Genomic DNA, 13,544 nt, shown 5'->3' with positions numbered 1-13,544 from the left:
GCCAGGCTGGACAGAGCCTTGGGTGACATGGTTTAGTGTGAGGTGTCCCTGCCCCTGGCAGAGGGGTTGGAGCTTGAGGATCTTAAGGTCTTTTCCAACCCTAACTGTTCTATGATTCTATGAAATTACCACTCCCCAGTCTCTGAAGGGGAAATTTCCTGACAGTTTCTAATGAATTTAAAAAACTTTCTTTAAATGTTTCCACAAACTTGTTTTGTAGAGATAACCCACCAGGCACAGACAAGGTGAGACTGCACGCATCGTACGCTTGTGCAAGTACCTAACGCTCTACACAAACCTACCTTTTCGTTCACGGAAAGAATTACACGTACAAGCGATGTATCGGCACGTGTCAGCCTTGGGGGTCAGCCTCGACTGCAGGAGTCCTGTCAGCTTTCAAAAGGGGTTAACACAAATGTATTTATCTTGAGCCACAGAAAGAAGTGATGAAGCCTACTAGAAAGTTAGAATGCATAATGGATTAGAATAATATGTATTTATCCTATTTACTGCATGGGATAAATAACTTTGAAATGATTTGTAGCAGTGGATATTTTTTAAACTATTTGGAAGGGAGGGGGAGGCTCTTTATAGTATAAATATATTTCACTCCAGCCCACTATATATAAAATCTCTTTTCCTCCTCAGAACATAGTCATTTTCAGTAGTATTATGACCAGAATGTTTTGGTATGTTACATCTGTACTTTTCAATCACTGAACAATGTACAGTTAATAGCAGAACACTTCAGCTCTGCACCGTTTACCCACCACAAACTGCCAAGAGGTTTGTGGGGTGTTTTTTGTTTTGTTTTTCTTCCTTTCTTTAAAGTGCCCCCTACATCTTCATCTCTGTGGCAATATGTGACTAGTTACAGAGTCCGATTCCAGGTAATATAGTGACTGAAACAATAAATACGGTTCTACAAAAACATTCTGGTTATCTTCTGTAATTGCGACGAAATATATCACAATATATTATATACCTACACTTATAATACATGCACAAACATGTCTCACGTGGACAGACACTACAAAAAATTATCTCCCCCCCTCCCCTAAATGCAGAAAATGTAAGAAAATGAAGGTTTGGTCCAATCTGTATGAAGGGTAACAAAAAATGAAAGGGTAAGTTAATGCTTCTCTACCCACCTCTCCCAATAAAATATCGACACCCCAAGCCCCCAGCTTTTTTGGCCTAGCTGTGAAAGGGGAATGTCTTTCCATGTAGCCTTAGCTACAGTTTGAGATCACCTCTTTTGATGGGGCTGTCACCTACATCCCCACATCCTCTCCAAGTGCGCCAGATGACAGGTCGGCCGATCACGGAGCGGCCCACAAGTCACGGAGAGCACCGGCCCTGGGGAGGTGGTTACCAGTCTCGCGACAGCTTGGTGTTCTGATCCCTTTTGGGAGGCGCAGGGGGTGGCCCCCTCCGCAACGTTGCATAGCCGGATAAATGACCGCCCCCAAAGCTGCTTGTCTTCTGCTGGTCTGCCAGCAGCTCCGGTGGAGGCGGAGGCAGGGCCATGTCGTCCATGGTGGCCGTGGGCTCTGTTCTGGACATCCGTGCAGAGGAGAGGGAGCCGTGCCGGGTGATGGATTTCCGCTGCAGTGTCCGGTTGAGGTCTGCCAGGAATCCCGGCTGAACGCTAAGGCTGGACTTGGGTGAAGTGGGCACCTGAGGGGCAGCTGGTCCCGGTGGCTCTGCAACCTCCGCCTGCGTCAGTCGAGTGCTGTCATTCCGCTTGGGGCGCGTGGGTGGTGGGGCCTTTCTCACAGGTGCTTTTGACCACGCCTGAGGCTGGGGATTGACAACAGCGACTTTTGGGGAGGTGCTGCCTGAAAACACAGATGGGATCTCCACCGGCGGCAGAGGAAGATCTATGTCAGGTGGTGGCGGTGGGAAGTCTGAATCAGATGGTGGCGAAGGGAATTCAACCACAGGTTCCTTCTCAGACACACTCGGAACAGGAGCCTTGGCTGGGATCCCTCCTTGCGGAAGGACAATGGGCAGGCCCACCCCAGAAAGGTTGAGCTTTCCTGGCTTTGGAGGGGCTGCAGGAGGCAATGACTCCTTGGAAGGAGACCCTGATGGCTCTGGTGGGTGTGCAAATTTGCTGACAAGGCGGTCCACTGAAGGTCTCTTGGACTCATGGTACTCAGTGGAGCTGGTGGACTTGATGCTGGAGTTGCGCTGAGGTGTTGGAGGTGGTTTCTTCCCTCCAGGGCTTGATGTCTTGCTGGTCTTTTTGACTGGAGACCCTGATCTGTCAGGGGGGGGAGAACCTGCAGAGGAAGCTGGGGAAGGAGGTGGAGGAGGGAACACTAAACTGCTCTCTGGTGGAGGAGGGGGGAAATCTGGTGAGGGAGCGGAAGCAGGCTGCCATTTGGGCTTTGCCTTCACTGCTGGAGGCGACTGCGGAGCCACGCTCAGTGGAAGGGGTTTTAGAGGCTGGGGCTCGGTGGCAGGTGGGGTGGGAGGAGGTGGGAACTGGCTAACTATCTGTTTCACCACGGATGGCACCGGAGACTGAGGGGATGGAGGAGGCTTCACAGAGAAACTCTGCTGCTTTGGGAACGTAGGGGGAGGAGTAGGGCCAGGAGGGGCTGGGGGCAGTGGTGGCACCTGAGGAGAGGTGACACTTGGTTGTTTCTTTATTGCAAGGGGCAAGGGAGCTGGCACAGAAGGGGTGACATGTGTGACCCCTGGTGACGCTGCCTTCCCACTAGGCTGCGGGGGGAGAGCTGCCATGACAGGCTTTGGGGGTGCCTGGGGTGGTGGTGGGGCAGGCACAGGCGGTGGTGGTGGTGGCAGTGAGGAGGTGGCAGCGGCCTGGCTCACGCTCGGTTGAACCTGATGGATTTTGGGGGGTGGCGGTGGCGGTGTGAACTGTGGCACAGAGGGGGCACAAGGTGCCGGCTTCAGCTGTGCCATGGCGGAGCCTGGAGTGGGAGGGGGTGGTGGAGGCGGAGGGGGTGGCATGACCCCATTGGGGGGCACAGGGATGTGAGGCTTCCCTGCGGGCAGGGGGCCCTGCAGTGCTGCGGGAGGCTTGGCGAAGGGCCCGCCGTGCTGGGCGGCATTCTGCAGCCTTGTGATGGTGCTGTACTTGACAAACATGGTGGCAGCAGAGCCTGCCGACGGGGCTGCCTGGCTGGGCAGGGGGGGCGGGGGTGGAGGGGGGGGCGGAGGGGGAGGAGGAGGAGGGGGAGGCGGCGGGGGCAGCGGGGGGGACGGCTGCGAGGCTGTGTAGGGGGTCACCACCTTAGTCTGTGGGGACACAGGGGGTGCAGCAGACATGAAGGGCCGGCCTGCGGGCTCCATTCGGGCCTGTTGGGAAGGGGTTTTTAGTGGAAGTGGAAAGGGAGAAAAAGAAACAGAGAGGGAGGGAGGGAGGGAAGGAGACAAAGAGATTATAAAGTCAAGGTCTAAATGTGCCTGTCATTAAAAATTAAGTGGCAGATTACAGCATGCAGGAAGTATTAGCAACACAATGCAGCAAGAGACTTCCACACACTGACAAGCCTGGACCATGCAGTCTGACCGGGCAGGCAGGGGGAGGAGCTGGCAAAAGAATCTGTGGAACCAGGCTCACCAGCCTTGTCACTCCTGTGGGCAGGCAGCTGTAACCTGGTGGCCATCTGTAATGACCCAACAGAGCACTGCCCAGAGTGCTGCGGGCCATGACAGAGGACATCAGGCAGAGCATGAGACTCTGCAGACATCTACTCAGCTCACTAAGGCTGGAGTTAAACCATACATGGCCTCTGGGGGCACCTGTCAAGCCTTTAGGTGGTTAGCTCAGGCCTGACACTGCTCAGTGTTAACGAAAGGCAGAAATCCTCAACTGCTCTAACACACATGAAGAGCAAGCCCTACACAGGAATACTACTGAGATCCTTTCCACTCCACGTGCTCCGGTATCTGAGGCTGTCAAGGAAAATAATAGGAAAGAGAGGGACAACTGAGGTTTCCTGGGAAAATTTCACCAGAAGGAAATGCTTAAAGATCTGCAAAAGAAAGTTAGCTTAGGAAAGAAAAGCTACACGTGCAAATATTACGGTAAGAGAAAAAGAAAGAAAAGATGGGGAAAAGCTGACTAAGGGAAAGAGCAATGGGAAAGCAGCAGGCAATGTTTAGTCTATCACTGGGTTTTGCTCAAGTTAAATTGTTTCTCTAGAATTGCAAATCTACATTCCTATTAAAAACCAGAGATAATGGCATTACTCAAGCTTAAAAACATCCTCCATAATACAAAGTGGGTTTGGCAACAAGCCAAGTTGTGAATTTCACAGTGCACAGCGTAGAAACATGCATTAGAAATGCAACACCAACATGGCAGCTGACCGCAAGGGTACCTATACTTCATTAGAAGACACTTTGCCACAAGTTAGCACAATTATGCTCATCTGCACTGTATGAGCAGGTTTGCACATTGCTTTCTTCTAAACACAGGTGAACAAAGTCTCTATATGTGCAGGACGCCACCAAAAGGATTAGAGTCAGAAACAGCAAACGGTGATTTACAACACACATGGGGTGTGCCTCTACCTGTCACATTAGGTCTGGAAGGCAAGAGTATAACAGTTCTGGAGCTAAATCAAGGTGTTCACATAACAAAACACGAGAGAAATCTTGATCTCTTGCAAGTGTTAGTCTGTAAATTACCATTCTCCCAATCACCAGGTTAATGAAGTTTCAAGTAGCACCACCTGACCTTAAACGTGCCCTGTATAAGGCACCATGGGTGTGCTGAGCTTCACTTTTGACACCTGAGACAGCAAAAGGCAACAGGAAAAATAAAAGCGCATAAAACAGAGAGGGAGACCAAGGCATAACAGAACAGCTATCCCTGAATGAGAAGACCTTGGAGAATCTGGAATTTGTCACTTGAAGCACACACAATGAGCACACATTTTGATGCCTGTTATAGCATCCCACTTGAAATAACTTGTTCAAAATCTGACAAGCAAAAATGAGACAATGAGATCTTCACTGCCCAACTGCAAACAATGAACAGATGAATAAAGTATTCTTTGGACAAACAGCAATCTTTCAAAATGTGAACGGACAGATTACCCACATTTTAGGAAATGTGGATTTTTTCATCTTAGAAATATTTGAAACAGAGAGGAATTGTCCTCATAACTCATTGTGGGCAGTGATTTTCACAGTGAGCAAATTAAACCCTCAGGATAGGGAAAATAATGTTGTGCATCTCAGGAGGGGAAGACCCTCCCATCTCCACAGGATCAAATCAAATTTCCACAACCAGAAACATATTCAATGGTACTCTGTATATTGAACCACCTTGAAAAAGATCATTCTTCTTGTTCTTCCTTGTAACTATGTGATGCCCTCCTGTGTATCTTGGAAAATTACTTATTGCATAACTACCATGCACTTTTTCTGGAACTCTCAGAAATGCTGTAAAAAGAAAAGTGTCTGTTTTTTAAAATAACAGCTATGCTTTTTTTTCTGCTCTTTTTGCTAAGAACACAAGCTTTTGCAGCAGCCTGCCCGTACGAACTTCTTAAGCCAGCTTTGTCACCAAAGCACTGGGGAGTCAATACCCCTGGAACAACTGCTTGGACACTAATCTGCCGAACCCAGCATGTCTCAGTACTACTTCTTAATGTAAATTACATTTTTTTTTTCCACACTGTTGTTTCCTTTCTTGCCACACAGGCTCACATTTCCCACTGCCACTCTGATTTATTTGCTATTTAAGTTCCTTAGGCCTGGCCTGTACAGGATAAAAAAGCATGTACCGTGGTTTCACTAAAGAGAATTTTGTCACCGATTTACTCAGAATTTCTTAACATGGCTTTGAATTCTAATTTTACATGGTTCATTTCATCTGGATTCTTTGGAGGTGTCAGGGCAATCCACTCATCTGTTCTGCACAAAGAAACAGGCCTTTTTTTGGGTTTGTGCATAAAAAGGAATTCAGATGAATGAAATCTTGATGCATGGATGGCCCTCAGCAGGGAGCAGTGTGAACAGTTCATTTTAAAAATGGCTTCAATCAGATAACAGAAAAATTCCTGCAGTTTATTTAAACGAGCAGTTGCCATCAGCACTATGGACTTGGTAAGAACAACAGTGACCCCACGGTGGCAAACTGTAAACTCTTCCCTAAAAGCTCACAGAGAATGTAGCAGCAGGATTTTCATACAGAACCCAAAACTTTCGGAAACAATAACATTATCACAGCAACTCTCTTTCACCTCCGTCGAGTACATGCCAAAATACACTCAAGTGCCCCATCTTTAGCGTCTAACCCACGCCTGCAGAAATGATGCACGCTGTACACATACAAGCAGCCACCTGCTGATGAACATGCATCAGGTGTTGTGCTCATGCAGTAGAAAATTTGGATCACCATTTTGCAAACTACATTCCTGGGCCAAGGACTACATTACTATTAGAATCAGACAATTTCCAAGCCAGCAGGCACTGCAGAAAAGTTATCAGTCCCAAAGAATGCAGCCAGGTCAGTTTTCATATTGTGCCACATGTGCTTTCTTATTTAAAAATCTGATGTTCTGTCTTATCTTTAGCTATTTGTCTGGTTCACCCATGGTCTCAGTTTTAAAAAGCTTGCTTCACTAGCTTGAACCTGGGGTCTGGGGAAGGTTCAGAATTGACAGGAGTAGAGACAGCTTCTCACAGCATCCTGACAATGTATTTTCACTCAAAACTGCTGAAGTTAATACTGACATCATGGCTGTTCAGGAACCTGGAAATTCCTTTAACTGCCTGACAACAAACCAGCGTAAGTTTTTCCTGTGCTGTTTGGAAGCATTCCCTAGGAACTACACCAGTCAACTACAACAGAAACGACAGAAAACTAACCAAACCATAACAGACCTGAGCCTCAGGCTTCAATGGGTTAAGATCTTTTGTAACTCACTACCAGCAACAGGAGATAACAAATCTGTGTCAGTCCACAATTACTGTCAATTTTACTGCTTTTGCTTTGACCATATCTGTGGTCACTGTTTCCATTTTCACGGAATACAATAGAAAACATTTGAGTAAAAACTACCAGAGTACTTCTTAAATAGATAATCTGCCTTCAGATCTCAGTTATTCACATCTTCACAAAGGAAAGATGTGGCTGGTTAACTGGAGAAAGATTTTAGTGAAAGAATTTCATTCAACTTGTTAACAACTGATCTTTTTATTTTGTCTTTATTCAACATTAGTTAATAGGATTCTATGGGATGGGCTGTATCATGCCTTCAAAGAACAGAGGGCTTCTGTGCACACAAATAAAAGCAAGAACAGAAGTTTCCAAGGCTAAATTCCCTGAAACAGTGATTCCTGAAAGAAACAATTATATGGCAGTGTATGTCAATAACAAAGAGTTAAAAAAAGAGAAGAAATCCCACACAAGACAGAGGTAGAAGAGGTATCACTCTGTCCCGTACATTTTGTTGGGTGCTGGTTCTCAAACTAAAGTCTTCTTGTTACCTTGCTGGATTCCTCCAGTTGAGTGCCTCGTTTCCAGGCCTCAGAGAACATGGAGCTTACAATACTTTGGGAACGGACATGTCCAGCTGGCTGGGTGTCAGAAACTCCACTGTCAGACTGATTAGAATGATTTGATTGAGATTCTGTTTAGAGAAAGTTAAGAAACAGTTAGCATGTGTTTCTGAATACAAGAGTAAAGCCAGTGTGCTTATAAGGCAACTCTGTGTGACATTTATTGGTCAGGCTTGTTAAGTATAACTAATGCATAAAGTCTAGCTCACATCCTGGCTGTTGAGGTCCAGAAAACAAAACAGAGCAACAGCATCCTGGTGCTAACCAAATCTGAAGCTCTACAAAGATGACAGGGTGTCAGATATCCTGTGAAGTGAGAACACACTGCAGTTTTATAGGTTCTGTAACACTCAAGAGCTCCTGCACTTTGGGAAAAGCCCCATTTCATGCAATGCATGCAGCCTGCTCTCTTAAGCATCTCTTCCAGCACAACCTGAGAAACAGACACTGGACATTGGCTGACAGCAGGCAAACTATGGTAGGCAAGGCAGTAGTCTGCTTCTGATTGTCCCATTCCTCAAGGGAAGAGAAGGAATAATGAGCATCCTGTAACTAGCAAACACAGATGATGCTCTGCATCCACAGGGTATCTTGAAAAGACAGCAGCAGCCACTGCCAGACTGATTCTTTTTCCAGCCTGGCAGCTGCTTTCTGTGTAGTCCCAAAGGTAAGAAAGCATCTAGGCACAGGCTGGACTGCAGCTCTGGCAGAACACGCACAGCTGGTAGGCTGTGGCTCAACTCCCCACAAGAGAAACTGTACCAGAAAAACATCCAGCCTGGATGGAGAAATTGTCAGTAACTGAGAAATTACTGCTACACCTGGCAGGCTTTGCCACACAACTGAAAAGATGGAGTACCTTCAGTTAGGCTGAATTTGCTTAGCTCATTCTCACAGGCTACTTTCTCAACCCTTCCAATTCAGTAGCATTACTTCCTGACCTGTACCTGCAATGGACACAACACTTTCATACAATAGCCTGTTTCCAACAATGAAACTTGCCCTGAGGGTTGAGAATAACCTGGCCAAGTGTCAGTCAGCTCTGAACATTGAAATGAGACTATATAAACCTTCATCAATTTGTAAACTGTTATAGGCTGTGAAAACAAAAACTCAGTCCCAGTCCTGCTGAAAGGTAAACGGGAGCTGCCAGTGCATGCAGATTGACATAGGAACAGAAACAGTGTTTTCAAAGTTTGTCTCTAAAGAGATTATTTGGATCTTTGCCTTTGGGCAGGGACTATTATTTTCAATTTTGAGTATTCCAGTCAACAAAAGCAGTTTCACAGCTACACACACACATTCTGTGTATCATTAAAACACACATTTGCTTTCTTTTTCTCAAATAGGTGACGATGGAGGCATCAGGAATTTGAGGAACTTTCCTCTTCTCAGTGTTAGAAAAAGTCTTTTTGGAAGTGAACAAGAAAGTACTGTATGTTTCTCAATACACACACCACTGCAACTAATATAAGGGGGCTTTATATATAATGTAAAGTCCGTGTTTTAGACTAAACAGTAAGACTTTTAGCATAAGAGACTTTGGAGAAACAGTCCACTACCTGCAACAGTCTCTCCTAACGTCTCTAGATAGGGGATGATAAAAAAAGGTAATTAAATCTTTCTATTATGAGACCGATCACATTATTACCTGGCAAACTAGATGAGCTGGAGCCTGACTTGATACTGGAGCTAGACAAGGAAGTCCAGTCATATGCTGATTCTGTTCTCTTCAGTGCTTCCTGATAGTTCATGTATAGTTGCTTCCCATACTATGCAAAATGACAAACAAATTTAACAACTGTACATAGGCTTTGTACCCTTTCAGACTACTGAGCTCCACCTCTGGTTTCTCTATTCCACCATTTCCCCCCCCCCAGAGAGAAACAACATGCTCTTTGTTAAGGAGCTGAGGCAACATTAATATTTTATTAGACAATTGCTGAAAGAAATAAACCAGTTTGTTTATCCTAGAATAAAACAATGAATAAACCAAGCCAACCTGTGGATCTTAGAAATCAATTCTGCTTTCCAGTTCTCTTTTCCCATTACCTTTCTTTTTTAAATCTGTGAGGGAGCTGGCTAAAATCTAGTTCTGATGTCTGTTAGAACTCTGTCAAGTGATGGAGATTCAGGAGAAACAAGAAGGGCCTAATTACTGAATTACTGTAACAAGAAAGCTCAACAGTTCTGCTAGAGAATGAAACGTGTAAGAAGATTGTACAATTTACATTCAGAATAGGTAAACAGACGGAAGTAAGATTTAGTACGTATTCTACTAAGTAACTCTAAGTGGTTTCAAACAGATAATGACAACTCATGAGAACAGTGTAAGACTGCCTAGAGGAGGTTACCTTAGCAATGCGGATGCCATTGATCCATTGGTGTAGAGTTCTTACATCATCGCAGCAAAGATACTTGATATACTGGGATTTCTTTTGGATCTGAGGATGCTGCAAAAAATCATTAATCCTCATCAACATTTTAACAGCTAGGAACGCAAGGAAAGCCATTTATCTGTTGAAGTCTATACAGACAAAGTTAATGCTGGAAGCTCTTCAACAGTAGTCTGTATTTGAGCCTACTTAAAAATGTTTGAGAGTGTTTCAGAAGGTGGCAGTGGGGACAGCTTCACATACAGATTGGCAGTGTGCACTGATTTCAGGTTTAAAACACTAAGAAAAGGTGAATCAGTATTTTAGTGCTGTAACTTCTACCTACTAAAAGTCTTTCGTACCTGTAAGGCTCTTCAGAAATCATTATACTCTCAAGCACAGTGGTCAGAACAGTATCAGCTTGTAAAAACCTTTCCTAAACACAAGCAAGATGCTGCCAAAGCATAAAGAGTTGTTTCCTTTCACTTCTCTATGGATTAACTCACCACCTGAAAGAGACAACTGACATATCACCTGGTTTACTCTGTGTGGTCAGCAAGTCTGATAAAGTAATTCACTCTTAACCTGTCCAAATGATGTGGATAGAAAGTGACACGTCAGCAGAAATCAATTTAATTCAAGAATTTATAAATATCTACAAACACTGACATTTCTTCTTTTAATAATAACCATGCCAATGACCTATGAGAACATGGGAAATATTTCTAGTTCCAGCTGCATGCTTTCTCCCACATTTGATATTCAGTGTCTACCTCTCAGGGCCCAAATGCAATTGGAAGATGAAATCAATTTTTCACACAGCAGACAGGCAGCCACATACTCCAGGCACATAAAGCATTCTAAGGTACTGACATAAGCAACACCCCATGAACTGCAGATCAGGGAATGTAAGAGGTCAAAGGAAAACTATAACCATCTCATGTTACTCACACCACTTCCAAATCAATTTTCAAATGTTAGTTGCTGTGAACATACTGTGAAAACCTGTTTTAAAATAGCTTTGCCACTAGCTATCTTGCAGGAGCTGACATAATTGTGAACACTGTGTGGGAGTCAAGAGAGACTGGAAGATGAGTTGATGCAATTTACAATGATCTGAAGTACTGAAGTTATCAATTTCACAGGTTAAGATCAGGTCGCTGCTGTTTATATTTCACATTTTTCTACTTTTCTTTCTACCTGTCCTTTATACTCAGAAGTTTCTTCCTTTTCTGCCACCCCTTTCCCCCAGATTGGGCAATATAGGCAGACCTGAGACTCCAATACCAATTTCTGCACACTTCTGGACCCCGAAGTTAGTGTTTCAACAGGTATCATCTCACTGAATCTGAATGGTTTTAAGGAAGTTTAGATTGGATATAAGGAGGAAATTCTTTCCTGTTAGGGTGGTGAGGCACTGGAATAGGTTGTCCAGGGAGGTTGTGAATGCTTCATCCCTGGCAGTGTTCAAGGCCAGGTTGGACGAGGCCTTGGGTAATATGGTTTAGAGTGAGGTGTCCCTGCCCATGGCAGGGGGGTTGGAACTCGATGATCTTAAGGTCCTTTCCAACCCTAAATATTCTATGATTCTATGATTCTATAGAGTAGCTGAATCGAAAAAGAGTCTAGTGTTGTGATTTACAGTATGCGGAACAATTAAATACACTAGGACTTAATCAGTCTGGAAGTAAGACAACTGAGGGCAGTATGAAAATCAAAGTCACAAGGAGCATGGAGAACAGGCAACAGTTGTTCACCAAGTGTTCACTTCCTATACAGGAACTACAGGAAAATGAAGTGGAAAGCAACTGATGGTTCAGAACAAATAAGAAAGCATGCAAGGTTTACCCAACTGCTGCATCATTCTACAAGTTTCTTGGAATCCAAAAAGAAACAGGGCACACTCAAAGAGTAGGAATGCACCTGGGGCTATTACACAGACAATATCCAGTGTCTGGCTACCTACATTTCCAAAGGGTAAAAAAGTATTCTGTGAAAGTAGCTATGTCCTGGACTTATAATTTTTCCCTAAGCAGCTTATAAAGAAAGGACAGTGTCAGAGAAACCTAGAGTGTTGAATGAATCTAGAAAAGCCATTATTCCATGTCTCTCAGTGATCTATCTTCCTCCCCCACCACACAATCCACATGGATCTTCTGGCAGGTGGAACAGATCTATCAGCTTGATGAGGAAGAAAGTGATTCACACCCATTTCTTCCTTCTGCACTAGTCCCCACATGGCATTTTCTCATTCTCTTACTGTATTTCCATCAAGGAGGTTCATTACAACTCCACAGAAAATGTAGTTAAACATTGCTTTCCCACGGTCATTGCAACTAACAGCACTTTAGATTTCCCATTTACCGAATGAAGTTTCACCCTGAAAACTGACATAGTTTTCCAATTGTTGTATTACTATGGGAAGTCTATTCTAAATTACAGTCTCTCCAAAGATTAACACTGTGCTAATCAGCTGTTGCTCACAATTGGGAAGCACAGTTATTTTAAGGGACTAAGATTAGCATGGAAATGTTTCAAACTCTTTATATGCTCTTTTCAGTGTGAGACTATCCAAAACAATCACAAGTTACCTTGAGCACTAAACAATAGTCCGTGGGTGCTTTGTATTTGTTTCGATAGTCCTGTCCATAGTAAACACTGACATGATCAAGCTGTAGAAAGCACACGAGATCCCGCGAGACCTATTAAATACAAACATAATAATGTACACAATATAAGGAAAGCACATGCACTGACAAAATCAAAATACTAATAAAACATCTAGTTAAGGTTAAATATTAGTTTCAATCTGATTCAAAAACTACCATTAAGGAGACACAGCAATGCATAAGATCCTGCATCAGTTATCAATTTTTTACCAGGATATTATTTTCCAAATTCAGTCTGGGTTGGGGTTTTTTTGTGTTTTTCTGCATTTTGCCTTTTGACAGCATCTTACACCGGACTACTAATGCTGATTCAGAGTTGGTATCAGGAGAAAGTAAATAGGATTGTTTGCCTGGGAACTTTTCAACAGTTGCTGGCTATATTTCACCTTAGTTAATAATCAAGGTGTTCAAATTCCAATGGAAATGCGAGAAAAACTCTAACGATGTTTGGCAGTAATTGTAGGGCACAGAATTCCAATAGGTGATCTTGCATATAGATTGTTGTAACAAAGAAAAAGGCTGTGTAAGGAACATATGAGACGTTTTCAGTGTGAAAGAAAGCTGATGCACTGACGGAAATTTCCTCATTATCAGCTGCGTGGGAAGTGGATTTCCCATACTGGGGGTCGGTGCATGCTGTCAAGTCTGATGGATTCATGGTCAAATTCAACTCACAGTAGTTCAGCCTTGAAACTGTAATGCATTTGTAGCAGTTTTCTATTTACTTTTTATTATTGATAAATACAGAACAGCAGTAAGTGTGAAGCAATGGTATTATATTTGCCAGTTTCAAAAAACATAGCACAAATTGGTCCAAAAAGAATCCCATTTATATGAACTAACTAAAACCCATGGAATTATGCAGACTGTGGAGTAGGTTTTATATTTTATGATTGGCATTTGCAATGAAATCTGGTCCTTTATCTGAATTCTGCTGGAGATAACA

At 43.9% G+C, this 13,544-nt stretch overlaps 1 protein-coding gene across 4 annotated transcripts in view; it reads right to left on the bottom strand.

The window, feature by feature from the left end:
- Positions 1–477: 477 nt before the first annotated feature.
- The window catches only part of RAPH1 (Ras association (RalGDS/AF-6) and pleckstrin homology domains 1), a 90,991-nt gene continuing 77,924 nt past the window's right edge, over positions 478–13,544 (bottom strand). For all 4 annotated transcript variants that reach the window (XM_061378637.1, XM_061378629.1, XM_061378647.1 and 1 more), the window contains 5 exons: positions 12,521–12,631; positions 9,909–10,007; positions 9,206–9,326; positions 7,483–7,625; positions 478–3,333 (listed from right to left, as the gene is read on the bottom strand). In XM_061378637.1, coding sequence (XP_061234621.1) covers positions 1,372–3,333; positions 7,483–7,625; positions 9,206–9,326; positions 9,909–10,007; positions 12,521–12,631 — 2,436 coding nt within the window. In that variant the 3' untranslated portion in view covers positions 478–1,371. The remainder of the gene's footprint in view (positions 3,334–7,482; positions 7,626–9,205; positions 9,327–9,908; positions 10,008–12,520; positions 12,632–13,544) is intronic.

This window comes from Neopsephotus bourkii, unplaced genomic scaffold (assembly GCF_033783945.1).
Source record: "Neopsephotus bourkii isolate Nb327-2 ecotype Australia unplaced genomic scaffold, CSIRO-AGI_Nbou_v1 NB_196, whole genome shotgun sequence".
NCBI classification, from domain to species: Eukaryota; Metazoa; Chordata; class Aves; order Psittaciformes; family Psittacidae; genus Neopsephotus; species Neopsephotus bourkii.
This window is presented reverse-complemented; position numbering and strand designations above follow the sequence as displayed.